At 36.6% G+C, this 25,311-nt stretch overlaps 1 protein-coding gene across 1 annotated transcript in view; it reads left to right on the forward strand.

The window, feature by feature from the left end:
* COL28A1 (collagen type XXVIII alpha 1 chain) overlaps nucleotides 1-25,311 on the forward strand; it is a 58,230-nt gene that overhangs the window by 27,547 nt on the left and 5,372 nt on the right. The window contains exons 19-29 of the mRNA XM_040061496.1: nucleotides 185-253; nucleotides 817-888; nucleotides 1,491-1,559; nucleotides 4,425-4,493; nucleotides 7,900-7,971; nucleotides 9,499-9,567; nucleotides 15,694-15,762; nucleotides 17,834-17,902; nucleotides 22,961-23,029; nucleotides 24,990-25,070; nucleotides 25,161-25,196. Of these exons, the coding sequence (XP_039917430.1) occupies nucleotides 185-253; nucleotides 817-888; nucleotides 1,491-1,559; nucleotides 4,425-4,493; nucleotides 7,900-7,971; nucleotides 9,499-9,567; nucleotides 15,694-15,762; nucleotides 17,834-17,902; nucleotides 22,961-23,029; nucleotides 24,990-25,070; nucleotides 25,161-25,196 (744 nt within the window). The remainder of the gene's footprint in view (nucleotides 1-184; nucleotides 254-816; nucleotides 889-1,490; nucleotides 1,560-4,424; nucleotides 4,494-7,899; nucleotides 7,972-9,498; nucleotides 9,568-15,693; nucleotides 15,763-17,833; nucleotides 17,903-22,960; nucleotides 23,030-24,989; nucleotides 25,071-25,160; nucleotides 25,197-25,311) is intronic.

Genomic DNA, 25,311 nt, shown 5'->3' on the forward strand with positions numbered 1-25,311 from the left:
AATGCAGGAGATTGCAAGGGCTTTAAGAGACAGAATACTTTATTTTTTTGTAGGAAAAAAGAAAAAAAAACCCAGGTCTTTACTGACATTTTCGGAGAAAATATTTATGCAAGCATTGTTTCTCATAAGTCTTATCAGTAAAATTAACTACAGGAAAAGTAATTAATCATTTAATCTCTGTTAGGGGGAAAAGGGAGATCAAGGTCCAAGAGGCCCAGAAGGACCCCCTGGAAAAGGAGACATAGGTCAAAAGGTATGCCTTGACATGCACACTGGGGAAATACTACAGACTTTTATAAGAGTTTGGATTCTGACCTACTTTTTAATTCATTATATCAGAAGTATCAACTCTATTTTAGCTGATAATTTAAAAGGATCTAGGAGAGAGAGCAGTGTGCTCTGTAGCCTGAACAAGTGCAGCAAAATCGGACTCTAAACACGGAGCCTAAAGTTAATAGGGCAGTAGAGATTTCCTAAAAATTCAGTACAGAATTTTCATTAAAGTTCAGAGGTGACAGATAAGCCCAGTATGTTGATAGAGAGAAGCTAAGAAAAATTAGAAGAATACTTAGATATCTTAATATGAAATTAAAAGCCTGGGAAGATGTATTAGTAGACAGACAACTTTTATCTCCCATTTCATACAATTTAGGACATTTGGGCACATTCTAGAAATGAGCAGGATTTCAGCTGGAGTGGAGCATCTAAACATTTCTCTAATTATGGGTTAATAATTGTTGTTGTGGTTTTGATTATTTGTGTAGCTGCAGCTGGGAATGAATATTTGCTGTGATTGAAAAAAATTGTTTTCTTCAGGGTGACCCTGGAGAAAAAGGATCCAAAGGAGTAATTGGTCTTACAGGACCAAAAGGCCCAGCTGGACCAAAAGTAAGCTTGCTCAACCATGGTAACCCTTCTCTTTGTATTTTATTTTTAAAATCTATGGAGTTTATCCAGTGTAAACATTTCTCAAACATCTGATGCTTAGAGACTTAACAGAACAAAGGGAAAGCAGAAATATTTCCATCATCTGTCCTAAATGACACAGAAGTCTCAAGGAGAAAAAGAATACAGATATAATTACATATGTTACAGTTTTGCATGAGCGCTGATAAGCTAAAGTTCTCCAAGTGATTCTAACATGAGTATTTCGCAAATTTTTACTTTGAATCATGAACTTTCTGTTATATTTTGTAAGTGTTGCTCTGAATGAATTATAACAAAATTGAAATAATGTGTGTGTTCTTGTTATTCCATTGGATTGTACGCCAGACACAAAAAATTAATTAAAGCTAAAAAAAGTCAAATACACAGTTCAACCAATAGTTATTTAAAACATGGAACTTAGACCAGCTTTCATAAGAACAATAAGTTTATTTAAGTATTTTTCACAGTATTGCTTGTTGTGCAGGTAGAACTATATTGTAGATATTTTCAGTTCAGAAAGGAAAACAGTCTGTCTAAGTCGACATTATATCATTTTGTAACAGGGTGATCCCGGAGAGAGAGGACTCCCAGGTGTCGCTGGATCATCTGTTTGGGGACCTCCTGGACCAAAGGTGACTGTCTGTCTGACACATATTTCCTAGAGACCAGAGACTGGAAATTTCTAGTGTACATTTCTGTCAAAATTAAAAGAATCTGATTTAAAGAACTTAAAATTCCTTGTTGTAGGAACAAAAATACTGAATTTCAGAAATAAGGACTAAAAAGTATTAAAAATTAACAGTGTTGGAGGCCAGGCCCTTTAATAGCATGCTGAACTTGTACATAGTTACTTCCTCCTGAAGTCATTTGTTTAAAAAAAAAAAAAAAAAAAAAAAAAAAAAAAAAAAAAAAAAAAAAAAAAAAAAAAAAGTTCTTAGATTTCTGTTTTGGTCCCTCCAATGAAATGAATCAGTTTGAAGTTGTTCTTCTTCCAAATTTGCTATGGTTTCTGCTTCTTAAAAGATGACATTAAACCCCTGGAAGAATATGTTTGTGTATAGTTCTAGGGTGTTATATGCTGATAGATATATATATAGATATATAGATATATAGATATATATAGAGATATATATATAGATATATATATAGTGGGGGTTTGGGGGGGGGGGGGTTTTGTTGGTTTTTTTTTTTTGAAATGAGTGTTTGTATGTCACTTCCAAGTGAACAGCTGGCCTGTAGGTACTACTTGAGATGAAATGTCATATATGAGATAGCTAGGGCTACATCCATCTCATTTTCTTTACAGGAAAAATGTACCTGAAATAAGTGGCACTTGTCTTGCTGAGTAAAATAGGCAGATTCAGCAAAAAATAAAACTAACTTTGAAGGTTTTAAAAATATTTGAAAATTCAGTGGTATTTAAATAATGAAGTAGTCTTGTTACTTGAATTATTCTTGTTATAATATGTCAGGTAACTTCAACTTTAATTGACACTTCTCACCTTTGGTGTTAGTTTTTAGAGTGAGAGAATCACTAATGTGTATTGCATCATTCTGAAGCAATGTCATCCCCATTTTTCTTCTTCCTTAAAAATGTATGTGCCCCACCCCACAAGCACAGGAGGGTACAATGCACTCATCAGTCTGACAATAGGACATCACAGGGGGATATGATGTATTATGGACTTGCTTTTGCATGACGGAGAAAGAAAGACAAAAATGCAAAATGTTCAGGATATACCTGGAGTAAAAATGTAACCACACAGAAGAAAAAAAGAAGCCTTTGAGGTGCTCATATCTCTTATATTGGTTTCAAACCTTAATAACGTGACAAACTTTATGTGAGGAGAATACAGGTGACATGCTGAATGGCACAACTTGTATGAAGACAGGTTTCATTAAATTAGTCTCCCTTCACGTTTTTCTAGTTACTGTGACATTTTTAAATAGACAAGTAAGGGAGTTGAGATTGTTTATTAGGAAATTCATGCTGAAAAATAACTTTGTAGACTTCCTTACCTTTTTCACTATGGTTTTATTCTGTTCAGTACCATTCATACAACTTTCATAGCAGATGGGCCATTATCCAAAATCCAATGACATCTGTATGAGTCTTTTGAAATTCTTTACTAAATTTTAAAGCAGGGCTTATATGGGCAGTAGTTGATGAAAAAAACCCACAAATATTGGGGTAATTATAAAATGTAAGTTGATTTTTAGAAAATATACAAAACTTTGTTTCTTCAGCTGCATGGTAACTTCTTTGTTTAAGCAAATATCTACTATGTTTTTGGACAGTTGATCAATTATGTAACAGGCTACACAGGTCTGTTTTCTTTATCAGCTGTGGAAAGTACAATGCTAACTACTAATTTTGTTCCTAAAACATCCTGGTGTATGCAGCTGAGAAGACAGACATGATCAATTTCCAGTGCAGAGAATGTTTCTCAAAGCTTGGAGTTATGTCTGTGAGTCTGAGGTCTTTTGGGGACATCTCTAAGTATCTGAGATGATGATGGGTGACTGCTAGAGGTCTTAACTCCTGGGCAGCCATGGTTGTGTCCACTGGGAGTTTGTTTATTTTAAGCTACACCCATGTTTGGGGACCGGGGTTTTATTTCCCTTAACAATCATTACTAATATGGAGACAGTAACATTAGAAAGCTGTTTTTTCTAATATTTCTTTGTCATGGTTACGGCTGCTCTGTGGTTTTGATAGAGCATTTAATTGCATTCCCTAGTGAATGTTTCCTGAAATACAGCATGTTATTCTCACTGAAAAATTGCAAATGTTTCATTGCAAATTTAGATTTTCTTTTTAAGTTCCTTAATGTAAAGTGAAACATCTCTTGCCAAAGTGTAAACACTAGAAGGAGCCAAATTTTGCACCGTGAAGGGTTTAACGTAAGGAACATGAATTCTAAGCCGTAAGGAACATGAATTCTAAGCCTGATTGCTCTCCAGGAAAGCCACTGACAGAGCTGTTACCAAAGAGTTGTGCTGTGTAGTATTTATGGAAAACTTGAGTTTCTCCCTGAGACTTCAGACTATTGCACCTGCGATTTAGAAGTGCTGTGCCATTGCATCTACAGGCTTTCTAAGCATACTCTGTCTCAGCACCTGTCTTTGAATTTCCTTGCTATGTGCTCTGGCAGAAACAAGGTTATGCAGCCTGCTTGTGGGCAAAAAGCAGGCAAGAGCAGCAGGTGCATCTCACCTCTCAAAGTGAATGATGACAGTCAACCATCATCTGAAAACTAAAGCCTTCCAGTTATTTGTCAAGGTAGAACAAACTCTTTTACACAACTAGGGAGAAGCAGAAGTGTAAGAGATGTCAGAATCAAGGTAGTAAAATCTTCCTCTAGAAATATTGATTTCATGTTTCCTAGCTCAAAAATCGTCACTGTAAGAAATAACAGAATACTTGTTCTGTAAAATTTTCAAAGCTAAAACTGAATATAGTTAATATCATTCTGGATTTGTTTCTTTTTGGATAGGGGGATCCAGGAGACAAAGGACCACCAGGAGATGATGGACTTCCTGGAAATTCAATAATGGGACCAACGGTAGGAGTTTTTAGACAAAAGATAGAAAGTAAATAAGCGTGAGACAGATGCAAAACTCCAGTGAAAATATAGACACCACTTGAACCTTTTAAGTAAAGGAATTCACCAATTCTTCAACTTTTCCATCATTCTAGGTTATGTCTATTTTTAAAATAAACTTATTATCTTTACAAAGAAGAAACACGAGTCTGTATAAATAACTAGTCCAGTGTATCTCACCCTGCAAACTTCCCACAGGAAGTATTCATTAGGTAGGCAGTTCTTCAAACTCACCTGTTCCCTGCTAACACGTTATATCATATTGTACTTCTGTCGCTTGTGATCTGGTTTGCAACTTTCTTTAAGACTTCTGAACACTTCTGATAAGGGAGTATTTTGGGGAAAGGTACCATTCCTATGATCTCCTTTCCAGACTGAAACTGGGAACCTTCTTCAGAAGCATCTATTTTTTGTTTGTTTGTTTGTGTCTGTTTGTGTTTTGTTTTGTTTTTGTTTTTGTTTGTTTGTTTTGTTTTTCCACTTTATATGTCTGCATATAAAATATTCCACTCAATTCCATCATTTCACTTTAGATCCAAATTCAGAAACCAAGTAGTTTATGCCTACCTAACACAATGTAGCTCAAAATATAGCTACTTAATTCAATAGCTTTTGCATGGTAACATTTTAGGAATACCAGTAATGGTATTGACTCCTAGCTTGACACAGTTCTACCAGTACCCCTACCAGAGGATGCTGAATAGCACATTAAACCATTCAGTAACTTTTATTTCCGATTTTTGAAAACTCTAAATTTCCTTTGTCTATAATCTAGAAATTACTTCACTCTGTTATTCTTATGAAAAGAAGTGATGAACATTACTTAATTGTCCGGTCATATCCTTAATCAATTAGGTTCTGATTATGACAGCTGTTTTATTTTCTTTATAATGACCATGTATGCAAGATTTATGTTTATATACATTTTTTGTTATTGTTTTGAAAGCATGTAGAAGCAACTGTCTTTATGTTACTGCTTTGTAAAGCTACTTTAGAACCTGCCCTGGAAAGAGTGGAAAAGCAGATTAATTCATTTAGCAGTCTATCTGTGGCATCAAAGGCATTTGCTTTCTTGCCAGTACACTGACTTAGAGTGAGTCATTGTGATTTTCTCTTCCAGCCACCACAAAACTGTAGGAAGCAGTAATCACAGAATTGCTCCTGCGCCGTCTCTTGTGTGACTGTTTAAAAAATCCCAACAAAACAATCTGGACTAGAGAACTGTTTCTTATAAAAGATTTGGCTGTAGATTTGACCTAAGTAGATTTATAGCATTTATAGTTATGCTACTAATAGCAAACACAGACACTTGACAAAAATCCCAATTCTCACAGAAGAGATTTTGTTAACATGTATTTGGTATTTACAGTGGCCTGCTAGCATTGAATGAAAACATCTGTTTGGCTGTTTTTTACTGTAGTGAGATTAGAAGTAAAAACAGATATGAACCCATGATACATGTTTTCCTTTCTTGCTAAATAAAAATGTCATTAAACATTTCTAAAACATTTCTCATTTTATCCATGGTTTAAGAACTATGGATATTAAGAATCAGGAAGAGGTGAAATTGACCTTCCATTATAAAGCTATTTATGATCTAGAAGCATGTTGGTTGTTTAAATTTTTACAGAGGTGGATCAGAATTCCATCATTTGAAAATTAGGAGACATGAAGAGACATCTTCAAGAGCTGACACAGTTTGAATCTGGGTCTGTTTAAGGTCTGGGTCAGGCTGTGTTTAAAGTGACTCAGTGAAACTGTCCCATTGGATTCAAGAATGGATGTGATTCATACAGAATGACCTACTATATAAAATTTACTTAGGCATAAGGCATGCTTGCATCACTATCCACATTTCATCTAAAGTAATTTCAAGTTTTCATCCTAACCAGAACACTGTGTCTACCTTGTCTTTCTTCATTTACCTACCTGCTAGCCTAAACCTGTGATGTATATCTTTAGGAGACCCAAAGCATCTCTTCCATTTTTCTGATAAGACTAGATTGGTTAATAAGAATAGATTATTTGTGTCGATGGTAGAGACATTCATGGGACAGGAGATTTTGGAAGTTTTTTTTAGTTGTATATCCAACTAGAGTACAAAGTGATTTGTTTTCCAAATGTCCAGACATGGACGTTGTATTCAGATAGACCAGCTGCTGAGGTCTGGGCTGCTAACTGGACTTTCTTTTTGCTTTCTTAAAGTATTATATTATTGTAGAAATTTACAGGAACAATGTACAGTGAAACAGCAGTTTTCTGTCCCTTGTAGTTTCACTTTCCTTATTATTTCCTTTTATTGGAGTGGACAGGGAAATATTTGTATATTTATATGTGATTATTCTTGAGGATATGTTATACCTATGTACATTAACAACACTCAAGGAGCTGTTGACAGCACTTTACAACACTTTTGAAGTGTATTAATATTTCTTGGTTCTGTGGGACAGAGTGGAGGTGCACTTCCCTCTGTAGAGCCACAGTATCCATGCCGTGCTTGAGAGGGAGGTGGATGTGTGACCTGCATGCATCCATGAGGATTTCCCATTGCCAGTGCTGTCATGTCAGCATCTACGGTACAGACCATCGGCGTACCCTGAGAGATGCCTCAAAGCAGTATGTACTGTTCCTGGGTTCTGTGAACAGTCTGTTGCAAGCCCAGTTAGCTTTCTCATGAAATGTCTGGAAAACTCTCACTGGAGTGAGGAAAGAGGAAAAGTTTGCTATTTGCTTCTCGTCTGGCCATGAAAGAAGCATTGAGGTTTTGCAGATGCACAAACCTTTAGTGGGAGTCAGTGGAAGGGTCAACAGGAGTGGTTGTCTCTTGATAAGAGAGCATTTTTAGGCTGATCTTTTTCTTATAACTGTTGTATTTCTTTATTTTCCTACTTTCCCTTGTAGAATGCTTTGCTGTATGAGAGAACCAATGTGATTACATGGAAGTGCAAAATGTACAACATATAACTTAAGGCTGGCATATCATCTTTCAGTATTCTGAGTTCAGTTCTCATTGCTCAAACTTAACACCAAACGGATAAAAGTTTGGTTTTGAAAAAAAATTTAACTTTGTATGGGCTGAATATAAAGTCAAGGCTCTGAAGATTTCTCTCTGGATGTACAAATCCAGAAATTAACAATTTCCTAATAAAAATTCTTATTCTTCTAAAATCTTAATTGATTAAATTGAAACCACAATAAAAAAATCATAGAAATTCCTAAACTTTGTGACTGACTGTCAAGAGCGGGTAACTGCTACTCTATACTTCCAAAAATATTTTAAATAACTTCCTTACATATTTGTTAATATTCTTTACATTCTGATAGTCCAGGTAGTGGTATGATTTCTGACTTCCTATTTTGTGTTTAGGGGGACCGAGGACCACCTGGACCACCTGGACCCCACGGAGCAAAAGGTGATAAAGGTGACAAAGGTGAAGCTGTAAGTACAGTTTTAATTCTGTACTTTGTGTTCAACAACAACAACAAAAAAAACCCAAACAAAACAACGACCCCCCCAAAAAAAACCAAAACCAAACACACCACCAGCACCAAAATTAATATATGATAACTCAATATTTAGTTGCTTAGATTTAGTTACTTAACTAAGTGCAGTTAATCACCCTTTCACTAATTTAAATGGCTCATGGATATTTTGAAGCCCTTTCCTAGATACAGCCAGTGGTACAAGCAGTTGGAACTGGATATAAATGGTTCTCATTTCATTGTCATGAGAGGGATACCATGTAATTCCATAAAAATCTTTATGGCTGCTCACACATGTTTAAGTTTAATCACTGCTTTGAATTATTTTTTGTCCCTCCCTTTTCTGTACTCTTCTCTCATCAAGATTTCTAATACCATCCGCTTGACCAAATTTTGTTGTTTCAGTTCCTAGGATTTTCAGCTGTTTTTCTTACTGGCCATCCTTTTATTTGGAGATTTTCCACCTCTTGCTTTTCTGATAGTTGGCTTCAGAGGGATTTAATACCTGAGTGTTCCAGCTGGCACATCCCATTACAAGGACATATGGTCCCAAATTTCAGTCACCCAAAACCACACAGACATATGTGACCAGCCTCTCTCTTTTCCACTAGGAATGGGAAGTACTGTTGCCATCCTTCAACCACCACATGTCAAACTTCCACTAGCACTATTTTCTTTATGTGTATAATCCAGCCTTTTTTTCATACTACAACCCTGCAAGCACTCTCAAACACACTGGGCATGAGGACCTGAGGACCTAAGTGTTTCCAAGTTCCTACTCAGCTCCAAGTTCCCATCATTCAAACTGATGCTGAGAAGATCCTTTGGGATTGGAATTATTACACAAGGCTTTCACTCAGAATTCCTGGTGTAATGCCACGTACCTGACACATTTCTTGTTGTGTGATGTGCAAAGGTTCTGTTGTGCTGTCTCATAGTAACATCTTTCCCCTACCATTCCATGCCCTGTGAGCTGGAAAGACCAACTTAATAAAACACTGTCAGACACAAGATTTATGTGGCTAAGTAAGCAGCAGGATGGGTCAAAGCCATCTGTCCTAAGAATGCTGAAAGGGAGCCTGGGAATGCCTCCAACAGTATGAAAGGCAGCTGAAGGGGCAGATGAATTGAGCAGGGAGTTCAGGAGAACAGACTACCAAACACAAATACACACAAGTGTGTTAGGGTCACCTAACCCCTAAATTTAGAAGGGTTAGCTCTGGTATTTCGGTTGTCTAATGTTTGTAGCATATGAATTGTGGAGCAATGTCTGCTTTCTCAGTTTTCTCTGAGCTGAGAACAATGTTCTTATGTCAAGAGTTATACTTCTTTCCACCAATCTGAGTCCTTTTTGATTTCCACCTGGGACAGAGGATGGCTGTTGCTCAGTACATATGGAAATCTGAAGAAATTCTCTTCTTTGTTGAAGAACACAGGTACCTTAGGACAACTACTGACATGCTTTATTCCTCTGCTGTACCAGGGACCTCCAGGACAAGCAGGCCCTGAAGGACCACCAGGACCAAAAGGCATGGGAGATGCTGGACCAAAGGTATTTGTCCAATGTTAGACCAATGTGCCTGACGTGTAAACAAGGTAGACATCTTCCAAAAAATGCATTGGATAAGAATGACAGCTATATGACAAAATGCAGCATTTTCTCTCCTACTTTTCATTTCTGTTAGGAGAGAAGTTTGTGATAGACTTTTCTGATGTGAAAAAAAACTAGTTCTCACTTTATCCTCAGACTGGATGCAAATCCGCAGGTTTTCCATGCATCCAAAGCCCAGGTTGTTTCTAGGTGCTGATGGAAGTCAGCATCCAACACAAGCACACTATTGCCTAATAATTATGCCCTTCCTTTCTCTGACAGAAGTGGGAGGGATGACACCAAAAATTGAGTTAATGATTACATGGAACTACTGAGATATTTTTTAAGTTGGATTCCTATGAGAAGAGTGTAAACTTTTATCTAAAATTAGTATTGGTTTAGAGGCAAAACTGAAAAAAACCCCCAAATAATAAAAAACCAATAAAGTGATTAGAAGAACAACACTGAAACACTTCCAAGGTTTTTCATAAAACACAGAATAGCAAAAGTCTTAGGAAACTATAAGCAGTATGTAACTCACCTAAAACGTCACATAGTAATTGTTATGTTATAAAAAGTCAGAAAGAGAGACTTAAGACTAGAATGATACAACAAATTGCTTTTAAATATCCCAGAGTGGCTTTATTAATGATTTCCTCATTGCATATGTCGAATAAGAAACAGGCCTGTCGCAGGAGGAAGCAAAAGAAATATTGCCCAAACAAGTTTTTCCCAAACAGAAGGAACTTCCAACTTCAATTTTCTGAGCAGGAGAATTCACATTTAAAATAAACTGCAATAACCTCTCAAAAACATCCACAATAGAGGAAAAATTGAAGGATGTTCATTCTTAGAATGACTTGATTTTAGAATTACCACAGAATCCCAATGTCATTGGGATCTGGGAAACCTGGCTTTATGCTTCTATTCTGAATTGCTGGATACCAATACAAGGCATTTCACATCAAGTAATGCAAGAACTAAAGGTTGGCATTTGGACCCGATGAACTTAACATTCTCTTCCAGCCTTGGTGATTCTATGATTCTGTAGTATTTAGAGTTTCCACTTTTGGCTCTAAGTAATGTTAATCATTGCCAGTTGAACAGAGTTGTTCATATTCCTTTAAAAAGACATCAAATCCTTGTTTGTTGGTCTCTTCTCCACCCATGAACAGCATAAAAAGTATCACCATTCCTCAAGATGTGTGGAGTGAATTATTTCATGGTGCTAGCAAAGCGTGTTTATTCGTAGCATCTTTTTGTGAGCAGATATGACCTACGTTGTATCTCATAATAGCAGAGAGTTGTGTTAGTGGAAATTATCAATTAATAATAAATTTGGCAAAAGGTCTGTTACTGTGACCCAGATTTGACCAAGCCAAGGTGAAATAGCTGAGAACAGGATGTGAGGTTCTAATAATTTCCTTATATTTAATATTACTAATACTACAATGGAAAGTCTAGGGATAGATTGTCTTATCCTAATCTTAGGCAAAACCAAACTGATAAATAGGTCTCAATATTCTTGTGTTTCCTGACAATTCCAGGGTTGCCATTTAAATTAAAGGTATCTTTTTTCCGTTAAGTCATCTCCATTGTCACAAAAATTGTCAGAATTAGGTAGTTTGAATCTAAGGTCCAAGTCGTTGAAAAACAGAGACCTGCAGAATAGCTGTCTTTGCAAGTAACACAACACAATTAGGGCAAATCATGCTTACACCAAATTTTGTATGAAAAGTTTTCACGAATCTACATGTTTTATTTGTGTTACAGTGTGATATTGCCCACCAAACCTGCCTTCTCCGAGTCATGCTTATCTAACACTGTGTCAGGATAATAAAAAGCTCAAGAGTTAAAAACATCTGATAAAAAATGAAATTGTATTTTTTACTTTAAAATAGGCTTATTTTTGATGATGGCCCTAGGTTGGTGTGTTAGTCATGTTGAGTGAAATGTTTGTTGCTTTATGCAGAGTGAGCAGCTGTAGCTTTTGCTACATTATCTAGCATTATCTAACAAGATATAACGTGTCTGATTTACTTTTCTTTATCCGTGCCAGACATAGTAAAGAGTGCACTGGAAAAAAAGAAACTAAATATATAAACGTCTCTTCTGATTCCCTGATTTTTTGCTTCTGTTTGCCCATATTACATTCTGATTTTTTGCATAACGTCTTGGTAGCAAAGGTGGCACAAGGAAAAAGAATTCACTTGAATTGCAAGAAATCCCCCAGACTTAGTTCATAAAATTTAAAATATTCTGGTTTTTTCAAATGAAATGGAAATGCATTAGCTACCTGTTATACCTCCACCCCTCCCCCCCAAAAAAGTAAGAACCGTGACAATCTCTGCATATTAAAAAAGAACATTTATTTGATAAAAGAGGCTCATAAATTTACACACTAGTTAATTTGAAATTCCTTTGAGGATCATTATATAGGAATGTTCCACTCATATGAATCAAAGCTCTGTTCTCTCTGCTTTCAGAAATGGCTCACATATGTGCACAATGCTAGACAGGAATTTTATGTATCAGAGGTCAAATTCACATGAAAACAAAATTGGAACATGTGGGATGCATTCAGTCCTGGCAGAACCCTATTTTCTGTAGCATTAAAACAGAAGCACGTAATGTCAGAATATAATAAAAATTTGATTTAAAAGCACTGTTGCCAGCTAGGAGGTGAGTTACAGACATTCAAGTGCAAGAGCCCAGCACTCGACATAAAGCAAGTAACTGGATAGCAGAAAGATTATTAAAATCCTTAGCACAGTCCCTAGTGTACGAACATTTGGGCTGGATCCAGTTGCAATATAAACAACTTTTGCAGCTTGGGGCTAGCCTATTTGAACTAAAATGTGGAAAGTAGAGATGTAATACCTTTTTTAAATAATATGTTGTTCTTACGAATACTGTTATATCCATTAACTCTTGCTAAAGAGAGTATTGCAGTGTCTGCTGTATGTTTCAGTATCAAATACACATACTTCATGGTAAATGAGGAAATATATTGGGAAATCCAAGATTTACTTTTCAGTTTACCATTAGGTCATTTAATATCTTTTTCCTTGAATAAAAAGTACAGAATAGTCATTGGAATCCCACACTTTACTGTGTCTTGACTCAGCTTTTTATTTCTTGCTTCAGTGATGTTTTTCTAGTTCACTGTTTTGCTGATGGTGTCAAGCTTGTCTACAAGCGCAATACAGGAAATAAATTAGACCTCATCAAGGAACGATATTAATCGTTTTTGAAATGAATTCCCTGAAGGACAGTTTAGTATGACACCTTAGGAAAAAGAACTGCTCCACTTCACAACTCATAAAGCAAAATAAAAGTCTTTTTCCAAGAAATACAGAAACTGTGAGGATTACTATAAAGCGCTACAAAAGAGCTTTTCAATGAGACATCTGGTATTAACTAAGCATGTGAGGCTAAAATTCAATCCTTCACCTGCAACGACCCTGTGCAAGACTGTGTTACCCATGGGAGGAAAAGGCAGATGACTTCAGGTCACCCTTAGGCTGGTTTTGGTCAGGGCTGGTCCAAGAGCAGGTTGTAGGTGTACTGGGTACTGGGCCATAAGGAATCACTTATGTTTGGTAACCTCCCATTCAGTTTCCATCACAGCAGCTCACAGGCTGTTTCACAGGCCACAGCATTCCAGGATCTCCTAAAATTACCTTTTAATGCAGTATCCGTATCTCTTAACTCTGGCTTCTCTGGCAGATTTCAGAGGGAGGCTTTGACAAGGAAAGCTTTGGCTGCTCTGCACAACTTCTGCTCATGAAGAGTTGTCTTACAAAGGGCTTAAGATTGTATTGGGGTTGTGACATTGACAACAAGTAAATATTCCTTTGGTTATAGAAGGTACTAGGATAGTACCTAGATAGGAAGATGGATACATTGCCAATGTCTTGGTTCTATGCACTGGCAAGGATACAAAACCCTTAGGTTATCTGAAGGAAAAATTTCCTACCGACTGAACATGGCACTTAGTTTTACCCAGTCACCCTGACAGCAATTTAAAGCTATGAGCATCCATATACCATGCCTATGACCTGACTCCAACTAGTCAGTCTCCAGTGCTTTGGATGAAACTGGAAATGAAATTCGAAAGCTAAGTGTTACATCAGGAAGGAGAGCATTATAAACTTAGTCTAACCCTTAGCCTTTGTAATCAGAGTTCCCACCTCTCCAAATCCCTCAAACCTGAGCATAGTTTGGGCCTTGATAAGTTTGCATAACTAGCACTTATGCTGGGACTTAGCGTGAGAGTATCATAGCCATAGATTGAAAACACAGTTTGGAGTGATGTCTTGCTAGAGATGGAACCTTGGAAATTTCACCTAAAAGCAGTCACTATGATGACTGCACACATCCTTTGCAGAATGTAAAGAGAATCAGTAGAAGATTCTGATTGTTTTTCCTTTTTAAGCTGTTTGATATGTTGTTTCATTTTACCTGCTCCAACTCAAGTGATACTTGTGATCGGTGATGTGATTTTGCACCTCTCTCCTAGATCGAATGCTCCCTCTGCAGGCACAGCCCTTTCTACAGCTTTTCCAAGTCCAAAAATAAGCCCAATTAAGAGTTTTTATAATGATTTATTTTTAATTTTATCAAGGAATATGATTTCTTCTGCTCTGTTTTTAATATATTGGATGATCAACAGCTTCTCAGTGTATTTCTTTATTTGTACTTACCTGAACAGGAACAGATTTAGGAATATCAAGCTAAACACAATTCAGAATATTCTGCATCTCTAATTTATCAGTTATAGATGTATTTTTCTTCTTTTCAAGGAATGGATGGGACTTTTCTAGTAATCATGTGCTGAATGTGTGCCTATTTCCTCATTTGTACAATCATGGTGTGAGGAAAATAAACCTGCCTCATCTGTCTCTGGGCAGATTCCCCCTATCACTAATGTTCCCTGACTCCCCATCTCCTTTGCTGGGTTTGTCTGCAACACAAGGGGCAGCACCATGCTCTGTTACACTCATTTTCTCCTGACCAGACAGCTGCTGCCTTTTCTCTGCCTGGTGGTTAAGGGAAGAAACCCCTCTGGGTTTTCTTTGTTCTCCAGTAAAAGCAAAAAGCTAATGTGTCTCCATTACCTAACATCCAACGACCACCAAAACTGTTGAAAATTAATATGGTCAAGGCCTGTACATTTCTGATAAATTTGGCTGGAATCAACCAATGAATTCAAAATATACTGGAAGGAAAAGAGAGAACCAACAAAGTCAAGCATAAGCACAGGCAGAGTATATATAGCTTAAGCCTCATTTCCTTCTGAAATCAGAGTAAATGTATGTACATTAAGGCTTTTTTTAAAAACTGGGTGCTGTTCTTTTTATTCATCTACATTGATGCTATTAAAATTAATTTAGTTTTCATAAATGCCTAAATTTGACAGTTCTGGAAATTAAATGTCTTTAGTGTCAGAACAAGCCCAGTATCACTAAAGAGCATCATGATCACAGTTCCATTAGTAAGCTCTCTGTCCATCCTGGTAAACTCCTGCAAAATGTGATGGGAAAATGGTAGTGTTTCCAAATGTTGGGGTTTGGTTTTGATTTGGGTTTGGGTTTTGTTTGTTTGTTTGTTTGTTTGTTTGTTTTAACTTGGTATCTGATAAGCCTGCAAAGTAGAGTCCTAACTCTGTTGGTGATTTTGATCACATGGATGTTTGCTTGGGAAATACTGTTCTTTACCTAGAGCTTAAATGGTGTGGGTGCCTGAATTTGGGCCTTTCTTTCTTTTCTTTTCTTTTCTTTTCTTTTCTTTTCTTTTCTTTTCTTTTCTTTTCTTTTCTTTTCTTTTCTTTTCTTTTCTTTTCTTTTCTTTTCTTTTCTTTTCTTTTCTTTTCTTTTCTTTTCTTTTCTTTTCTTTTCTTTTCTTTTCTTTTCTTTTCTTTTCTTTTCTTTTCTTTTCAATTAATACCTATCTATAAAGCAGCTGCTTATTTATCTAGCATTTGTTTGGCTTGTTTTTTATACTCAGTAGTTTGACTGCTTTGTAAGTGAATGGAGGATGTGACATTTACTAGATGATGGCTGACATTTCTGTGACTATTTTCAGGGAGACCGTGGAATTAGAGGCCATCCTGGGCCACCAGGGCCACCAGGATGGGGGAGCATGGGTCCCAAGGTTGGTATGATGCCCTGTTGAAGCTTTTTGTGCTCTTTTGTGATGCTGGTGGCAAGACCCTGATGTCTCAGATGCCAAAAGATCTCCATCAGTTATTGATTTACATTGGTGCAGCTTCAGGAGAAATCAAGCATGTGAACATGGTCACTAACCATACACTTCTACCAACTGGATTAGGAAGAATACTAATGGGATGAAAATTGCATTTGCAGCTAAACTTTATGAGATTACATCTGGAGATTGAACAGAGCTATCAGGCCAGTGAATTAGTTAAATGATGCATTTCTTCTGCTTGTATCTATGCTGTTGCCAAGATACTCTTTTGTGCTCTGAAATACGTTAAATGTGAATTTTATGTTTGCAATTTTTGCTCAATCAACTTAAATCCAATTGATTTTTTTAACTGAAACCATTAGGAAAGAAATATGAAAAAAAAAAAAAAAATTAATTCTATAAGCAACCAGCATGCAACATATGGACAATTTTTTCTCCCTCCACTAAAGTGATTTATAATTACAAAAAGACATAATGATAAGAAATTCCGTGCTTGCCGGTGGTTTTTTATTGCAGATTAATCCATCAAATGTTTTTACAAAGCCAATGGAGAGAAACATTGTGTATATTTCTCCACTTTCTGTCAGTTTAAAGATAGATACATCTTTGTAACTTTTTAATAATAGCAGAGAGTAACAGAACCCTCCAATGCCATTTTGTATAAACTAGTATCTCAATGAAGAAACATTGCTATTACCAACTCCAGCGATGCAATAAACGACAGGTCATGAGTACTTTTTCAGGATATGCCAGGTTTTACCTTGCTTTCTGAAAGCTGCAACAATTTCAGTGCCACAGCTTGTTTGAAAAGAGCAAGTTTGGACTGAGTGTCAAAATCCTGCAACTGTGTAACACTTTCCACAAAGCCTTTGAGAATGAAAAATGTGTTGTCTGTGAGGAAACCATATTTTGTTTTCAAGTGTGAGGACCTGTACATAGTCTCTCTCCTATGAGGAAAGGCTGAAAGTACTGGGATTGTTCAGCCTGGCAAGGAGGAAGCTTTGTGGTTGAGATGACTCACCCATTTAATATATATATATATATAGTGAAAACTTGTGACAAGTTTTTTTTTTTTTCCTGCAGAGATGATAATGATGACTTTTCAAACATCACTAATATCTAGAAGTTAAATATTTAGAACTATAAATTTGTATTTCATGATGACCCTGTTTTCTTGTACTTCTGCCTAAATATTCAACATATACAAAATCTAGATAATATACACACTGCTGAATAATTCCCACTTACTGTACTGTTGCAGTGATTATTTATTATAAGACAGTAACCAAAATTCCAACCTGAGCTTAATAGAAACTTTTACGAAGCTTGATCAAATTTTGAAAACTTTTTCAATTAAAAATATTTTTTTAAAAGGAAAATAATTTTGTCTTGATGTAATCAAAAGGATACTCTTCACTTTGTCACTTTGAAATGTTAGATTAGCCTGCCTGCAAACACAAGGGTTCTACCTGACTTTGACTGTATTGACACAAATCAACATGTGCTGCTTTGGATTTTTCTTTCATCCCTGCCCACTTAGGATTTTCTGTATGACTGGTGCTCCTGGAGACTGTGGCACCACAGGGGCTTGGCATATGCCCATAGTGCCCAAGAACTAGCTAAAATACCTGGCAGATTTACTTACACTAGGTTTTATTGCTCTGGTCCTTTGTGCCTCTGCTGTTGTGCCTCCCTTTTCAACAGCACAGACCTGTCCTGTAAGCGTAGTTTCTGTTGTCTTCTGTGTGGGGAAAAATGAGGAAAATATTGCTCTGTGTCATGAGTAAATTTTATTCTTTAATTATTTTCAAGTTAATTTTCCTTTGCTTTCCTGAGAAATTGCCAAGGGTAATTATGAAGAGCCACAGTGAGAAACCGTAAACCAAAGAAGAATCAGAACTAGGGTCTTTGGACAGGTTTAACTTTTTTTGCTTGCAGGGACTTTGGGATTATTTCCATGGTGTTACCAGGAGTTTATCTCCTAATCCTTCTCTTTTTGCCTCACTGACTGTTATAGGGCATTATGGGACGTAAAGGCTTGCCTGGTCCTCCTGGCCCCCCTGGCATCAGCATACAAGGAGACAAGGTAATCCAGGTTAATATGATATCTGTTCAGTTTCTTCCAAAACTTCTTAAAGGGATTCATTGTATTCTTTCCATTTTTTCCACTAGATCAGTGAACTCCTTCAAATGTTAATTTTACACTTAATATTAATATTCATAAGATATGCAATATTTACTTTATTTGCTGCATTTTCAGTATTATTTGCACCCAATTGCTCTCCTATTGTTCTTGTCATTAAAAATATATTTAACCTGGAGAAAAAAGGCTTATCTCTGCCACATCTTATTGAGTTACTTTCATCTGTAATTTCCTCTGGGCTTGCGCTTGTGCTTCTTCGTTGCACTTGTAAAAGGCAGCAATGGAGATCTACTGTGGCAAAATAAGTTAAACCAGACATGTAGGAATATAAATGAAATTAGGCAGTCCCCCAGATACTCTTAACTGGCTTTTTACTCCCCCAGTTCCAGCCATAACTTCTCCCCTTAAAAGGAGAAACACAAACACGACAACATACTCTGAGCATTCAGTTGTTAAATTGCCTTGCCATATATGCGTGGAAGAATGTATTAAAACTGGAGGCTCCAGTGGAGAACAACCCAAGTTTCTCCTGTTTTCCTTAAATCAGTGTCCTTAAAATTCAGCATATGATTGAATATTTCCCCAGATCAAGAGTATTGAGTTCAGGTCTCCAACTCTGGTCAACCATCAGTGACTCGGTAAAAGGGGCAGTGTTCTATTTAGGTTAGAAAAAGTGCCTCTCCATACTGTGATTTTGGCTGTAGATACTAAAACCATCAGGGCAAACAGGTCTTCACTGGAAAACAATGACATTCTGAAACAAGCAAAGAAATTCTTAAAAATGCATGTTGTTTGCAAAATGATGGAGAGGAGAATATTTCCTTAGTCCATTGTGGAATTATTTCTTACAAGCTTTTCCAGAAAAGCACAGATTCCTTCAGAATATCTTTTGTTCAGGACTTACTTGGATTGCATCCTCAATGTCTTCCATTTTTATATTTGTGTTCCATAATTTCGGGGGGGTGTTTGTTTGTTTGTTTGTTTGGTTGGTTTGGTTTGTGCAGAGGGCTCTTCCTTTTATTTCACTGAGGTCTTTCATAGCATAAAAACATACTCTATTCTCTCTTTTTTCCTTGTTGTATAACTCCCTTTTATGAGTTCTGACTTATCCTGTTCCCAGATTTTCTTAGACAGAGATCTCTACATGGTTTAGACCTTTGTTTCTGATCTGTTTGTAATTTGGCTCCATATTAATCATTATCAGTGAACATAAAGCTAATACATATTTTAATGTGAGGACATAAAAAACTCCTTCTTTTCTCTTCTTCTTTTGTCTGCTGAATCTCCACAGGCTCTTTGCTCTATTCTTGTGAAAACCAGAAAAAAATCTGCCATCTCTGTATCACTTTATGGTATAGGAAAACTCTTTCCAGTCTGCTTTAATAACAATTTCTGCTGTGTTTCCAGAATCTAATATTTGGGATATATATTTTTTAATTCTATGAGTATGTGAGGCTAATTATAGAAGCACAATTACCATTTTGGACAAAAATGTTTCAGCAATCAAATGCATCTGATGATACATTAAAAAATATACAGATTTCACAATATTTTTCTGTTCCTGTGAGAAGATAAACATTACCCAAAATATGTTCAGTGTGCACATATACACCTCTTCCCCTCTCTCCCTCTCCCTCTCTCTCCCCTTCTCTCTCTCTCTCTCTATATATATATATTTAGATACACACAGATTTATATCTGGATGTTCAGTTGGCACTGCTATGAATAAATATCTAAAGCATGTTTTACTAGTGTAGAGAACTCCGTTTCATTTTGAAGCTTTCCAGTGGAAGAACAAAGTTCACTGACACACTGTCAAACAAAGGCATGTTTCTAATGCAAGAATATGGAATTTAGGGATGATGGAAAGTAATGTGTCCTGGTTATGAAATGTCTTTGGGTTTGAAAACAAAACTGTAGTGATATGGTGGCTCAAACTCAGCTGCTGTTTTTTCTGTAGCATTCCATGAATTGTGTAGGTACGATTGGTCTTGCCATTTCTGTTTTCTTCCCTTAACAATTGCTTTCTAAAATTATGGTTATTTTTATATAATTCTTAGGAACAGCTTATTTCTGAGCACCTTTTGAAACTGTCTTGCTCTGGTAGTGCCAGTTTCCTCCACACACTAATGCTTGTTGATCTTCCGTCTGTCTATTTTCTCCTTCTACCTCTTCACATATCAAACTTGATCCTTTTTGGCCAATTTTCATCAGATTAAAGCTACTCTACTCCTGCATTTGAGCTATCAATATCACTCCAAATATTTTTTAAATATATAGAGAGAGATCTTGGTCTGCTGTGGTAAAAATGGAGTGCCAAAAATTAGTTGGTTTTCCAGTTACTTTATGTTGATAGCTATATTCACAGATCCTTTTTTTTTTGTGCTTGGTTCACTTTCAAAACCACAGTCTAGACATTCTCAGATCTGCACGCAGTTCATTTTGGTAGTACTGGTAGTAGAGTTTGAATCTAATTATGTGCATGGAAGGATCTGTCAAAGCCATAAATATTTTTAAATTAGTACAGTACATTTCTTGGTAAATGTACTGTTATGGAATCCATAATAAACCCTTCTAATGTTGATTGATTCTTATTGCACAAGTAGAGGAAGCAGGATTTGGTTCTGCAGTTGATGTTTTAGAGGATGAAACTCACATGTGTGCTTGTGAGAAATGTCAGCTATATGGGCATGAATTTACTTAGAACAGTGGGTCTCATTCAGTTTTCATTGCCTGAACACCATCCTAACAATGTCAAATGGGCAGTAACAAATGGCAGCAATAAATCTACCATTTTGTTGGGTCTGACATTTATTACCAGTGAAGAACCACTGGAATACACAGCATATCCTGATTTTGTTCATATGTATGTGGTCTGCAGACCTGCAGAGCTTCCTTAACCAGGAAGATGTGTGATAACCCAGGTGGGAAGAAGAGTCTGTCTCAGTGCTGAACAGCAAGCCTTGAAACAAACTGGCGCACTCTTTCACTGTGTTTAAAAGCCATTTGCATTAACACCTAAATGAGGGCCCCAAGAAGCACAATCCTGCTAAAAATTGACTTAAATTGATCCCCCTAGTGGATCAGCTATGGAATTTGATACATCCACTGTTTTTCAGTCTCCAGCATCTACATAACAGCATCTGAATTGCTGCTGCTGTAAGGAACCGGGGAGAGAGGATGTTCTGCTTACAGAGCCAAGAGGCTACTGGTTAGCAGGTCAGGGATAGGTAGCCCTGGTGGCAAGCAGAACATTTAATTCCCATATTGGGGCTAGTGGACCAAGAGGTACTCACTGTGAAAGCAGTGCTCCAGTGGAGATGTGGATGGTGAATGCCTTGGATACCTTTCCATGGGGCAAAAACCACACTGCATCCATGTGCAAGCAGAAGCTGTCACTTCAGCAGGATCTCAGTCAGATCTGGAATTTGGGCAGGGAAAACCATCCATGACTTGTACACTCTGTCTTTGAGCAGCTGCATCTCATTACCTAATTCCTGGTGCATTCCCAACTCATGGACACCAGGAGCCTGCGGTACAAGGAAGAGAAGGTTGGCTTAGGTGTGCGGTGTGCAGCTGTTCCTTTGCCCGCAGAAATCCATAAACCCCTATCCAGCACAGCAGGAATAGTCAGTGCCCAGTCTTGCTGCACTGGTGTAGCTTAGGTGAAGGCTGGATAAAGCTGGAAACACTTTTGTATTTCTCTGTCCGTTATGAGCAATATGACCCCTTTAGACCCATTTGTGAGCAGCAATACAAACATTAAAAAAAGGTGCTTTAGTGGGACAGTGAGACTGAAAAACAGAACCGACTAACCCTGTACTTGCATCTCTTAGGTTTGATACACATGGTAGCTGCTCCTCATCTCATTGACATTCTCTGGAGCTGGTTTTCATATCTGCATCGGCCACTGCTGTTATGTGAATTATGTATGTAATGTGAATTTTGGTGAAGCATTTATGTACCAGGAAATATAATCACTTCTAGTTGTGTTTAAAATGCATACAACAGTTGATCTGTAAAAAATATTTGTGTTAGCCTATTTAATAAAGCAAGAAAGTTTCTGGAAGCCAGAAGCTATGAAGAATTTTCTGTGTGTATATAACAGCTGTGTTTTATAACACTGTGTGCCTGCACTGCTGGCATGGACGTGCTTTTTAAGTCCAAGTACATGCAGCAGAGCATGTGTAGCAATCCTTATAAACAATTCTGAGCTTTGAAACTGGATTAATGTCGCTAGGGGACATGAAACGAATGATACTCACACAGTAAGTAGTCAGGGCAAAAAGAAGGGAAGTTTATTTCCTTGACCTCTCTTATATAGATTCTGGACAATGACCAGGGATTGGAGAATAAGGTTGCCACCTCTCCACCCCATTGTTCAAAGTAGAAGTCCATCAGTTGTCCCTCCTCAGAGAGGAATGTGAAAATAATAGCTTTGTTTATGTTACAATCCATGAGAAGCCTCCACTACAAAAATGCAAACAATCAGAAGGCTAAAAGAATATGGCAACAGACTAATACTATCTTTTGAAGTATCAGCAGAAAGGTGTTTTGCATTCCACCATGTGAATAATAGAGATGTCTTCTTATTTACTTAAGATCAGAAAAAAATGTCTGCCCTGGAGAAGTAATGAATGTGTATTTCTAGAGAAATTTTGGTTTGGACCTCATTTTACTTGTAGACAGGATGAATAACTATCTGAGCTTCTGAGAGGTTATTTTGTCTTTCATCTCTTTCAGTGGAATGACAAATTTTCATTTAATTAATCAGGAATAAATTCTTCATAACATACTTTATAAGGTTCTCCTGTGTGTTCTGAATCATAGCCAATTGCTTATTCCACCAGCCTTAGACCACCTTTTTCTTGAAAATTGTGTGCTTCATCCCACAGTACAAATATCTGGCTTTTTCTATGATGCAGAGTGTTTTAAGGGAATAGAGACAGCATAGATTTTACATTAATTTTCAGTTAAACTTAAGTTTCATATTCTGTTCAGGGAGAAAAAGGAAATAAAGGTTTTCCTGGACCAAAGGGATCAGTAGGAACTGGCCTTCCTGGACAAAAGGTAAATCCTATGTTTTCAGTAAGGAAAAAAAACCCAGGGATTTCTTCCTTTATTGGCTATTTGGTGTGACAGGTCTTTGAAGAGAAACAGAAGACAAAGTTTTTACCTTATATAGCTACCCAGGTAAGTACCTACTACTCATTGTCAGCTTTGAAGTATATGAAAATCCTAATGGTCATTAAGGATCAGATTACAAAGCAGAATCTAGAATGAGGTCATACCTGTTAGCAGGAGAATAATTCTAAGTTATTAAAACTATGTATTAAGTTATTTTTTATATTATTCAGGTATTACAAAATGTCTTTTTATTTGCCAGGCTTTGACAAAGAAAGGAATTTCTTTATGATTTATGTCATGCAAGGGCTTTATTTGACTTGTTTTTTTCTATGATGATTGAAGCCCAAGGTTGAATCTTTCCTTACTGAGTAACTTCCCATTTGTTACAAAAATTGTGAGAATTTCCTGCACTTAGCTATTCACATCTAACAGCTTGGGAGTTTTTATGTGACTATCAAGCTCTTTCATGCAGATTCATGCAGAACTCCTAGTTCTATTTTGACTCACCTTCCAGATGCCACATAATATAATAATAACTAGCAATATTTTCACTGATCTTCATATTCATCTTGCATGTTGATTAATCTTTGTGATCCAATGTATATCTCTCCAAATACTCACTTTTTTGTTTGGTATTACTATTGCAGACTTGTCACACATGAAAAAGGAATTGTTTAGTTCAGCAGGAATTTTGTATATGTACCAAAAAGATCAGGTTTTACTATATTTAAGTGTAAGAAAGTAGCAACACCACCATAGTCAGCAAATCATATTTGCTTTCCCATTATTATTAATGCTGACATTAATCTTGATGATGTTAGATTCAATTCATGGACAAGTAATGGATATTACTTTCCATTTGCTGGATATTATGATTTTGTGAAATAGAATAAGAACTGTCTTCCAAGACCTTACTTAGTTGAAAGTGGTTTCTTAATGCTGTGGAGGAGCTATTTACAATTTTCAGGTTTACACCTGAATAAGGTTTGAATAAGATCAGAATCAAACTGAGAAAGTCAAAAGGGTTCTTTAAAACCAGTCCCAATCACCACAGTGAAGCCTGTAACACAGGAGTTAACTGTGTGATTCCGTTGGCTGGGTAATAATAAGGAATAATATCAGAATGGACAGTAATCTAGATAAATTCATAAGCTACAACATTTCAAGTGAAATATAAGCTGGTTAGTAATTTCCAGAGAGAAATAAAAAACCTGTCCAGCATAATCATCTTCTTGTAAAAAATGTCTAATTTAGAACCTGAATCTTATTTAAAATATTTTATACCTGCACTATGTAAAAACTGCCTCATAATGTTGAACCCTCTGACTTTTTGGAAGTCAAAAGGTCTAGTCATTTGAGGGAAAAAGTGCAAAATTTCTTCTAAATGTGAAACTTAATTTCCAATGAATTTAACAGACCCAGCGTGCCTCTTTGTTTGTCCTTTGAAAGCTCACAGGTTTTAATTTGGCTTTTATGCAGAGCTGGTGTGAGTTTCAGCACAGTGGTGGATCTGAGGCAGTTATATTTCTCCTTAAGTCTAAATTAGCATAGGTCCAGTATAAACATTGTTTTAGAGTTCAACAAAATCAAAGAACAGAAAAGAACAGAAAGAACAGAAAATATTATATATTCTTGACATTTGCATACAGATGTCTTTACTCCCGCTCTGGAATGAAGGTAATTTCTCACAGAAATTTCTTAAAGATACTTTTACTGCCCATTTTGCTTTCTCTGAGAGCCTTCTTTCAGACATTCTCCTTCTAATACATACAAGAGAAATCATTAATAAAAAACCAAAAGAGCCAGACAATTTACCTTTAAAGCTCAGTGAACTGTATTTTCAGCTCTGACAATCAACAAAACTGGAGCTATGACTGTATTTAATATGGTTGTTTTAAATTAGGGAGACTGTGGAGATAAAGGTGATCCAGGGAGCAAAGGTGCCAAAGGAGAGATTGGAAACCCAGGACCTCCAGGACCAAAGGTAAAACATATTTTAATGTTACTTAAATTTACACAGTAGAAACTAGAAAAATTTGTCTTTTGTTATTTATCTCACTCTATACATTTTCAGGGAACTGGGGGAAGAAAAGGTGAACCTGGTCTTTCGGTAAGTAGGTAAATAAATTATTTGAAGCAATAGTAGTTTATCTGGGGGAAATATTTAAAGGTTATATGATCTTACACAAGGCTGTTTATGAGATACTTCATTGCCTGCATTTTTG

This window comes from Hirundo rustica, chromosome 1, assembly GCF_015227805.2.
Source record: "Hirundo rustica isolate bHirRus1 chromosome 1, bHirRus1.pri.v3, whole genome shotgun sequence".
Taxonomy (NCBI): domain Eukaryota; kingdom Metazoa; phylum Chordata; class Aves; order Passeriformes; family Hirundinidae; genus Hirundo; species Hirundo rustica.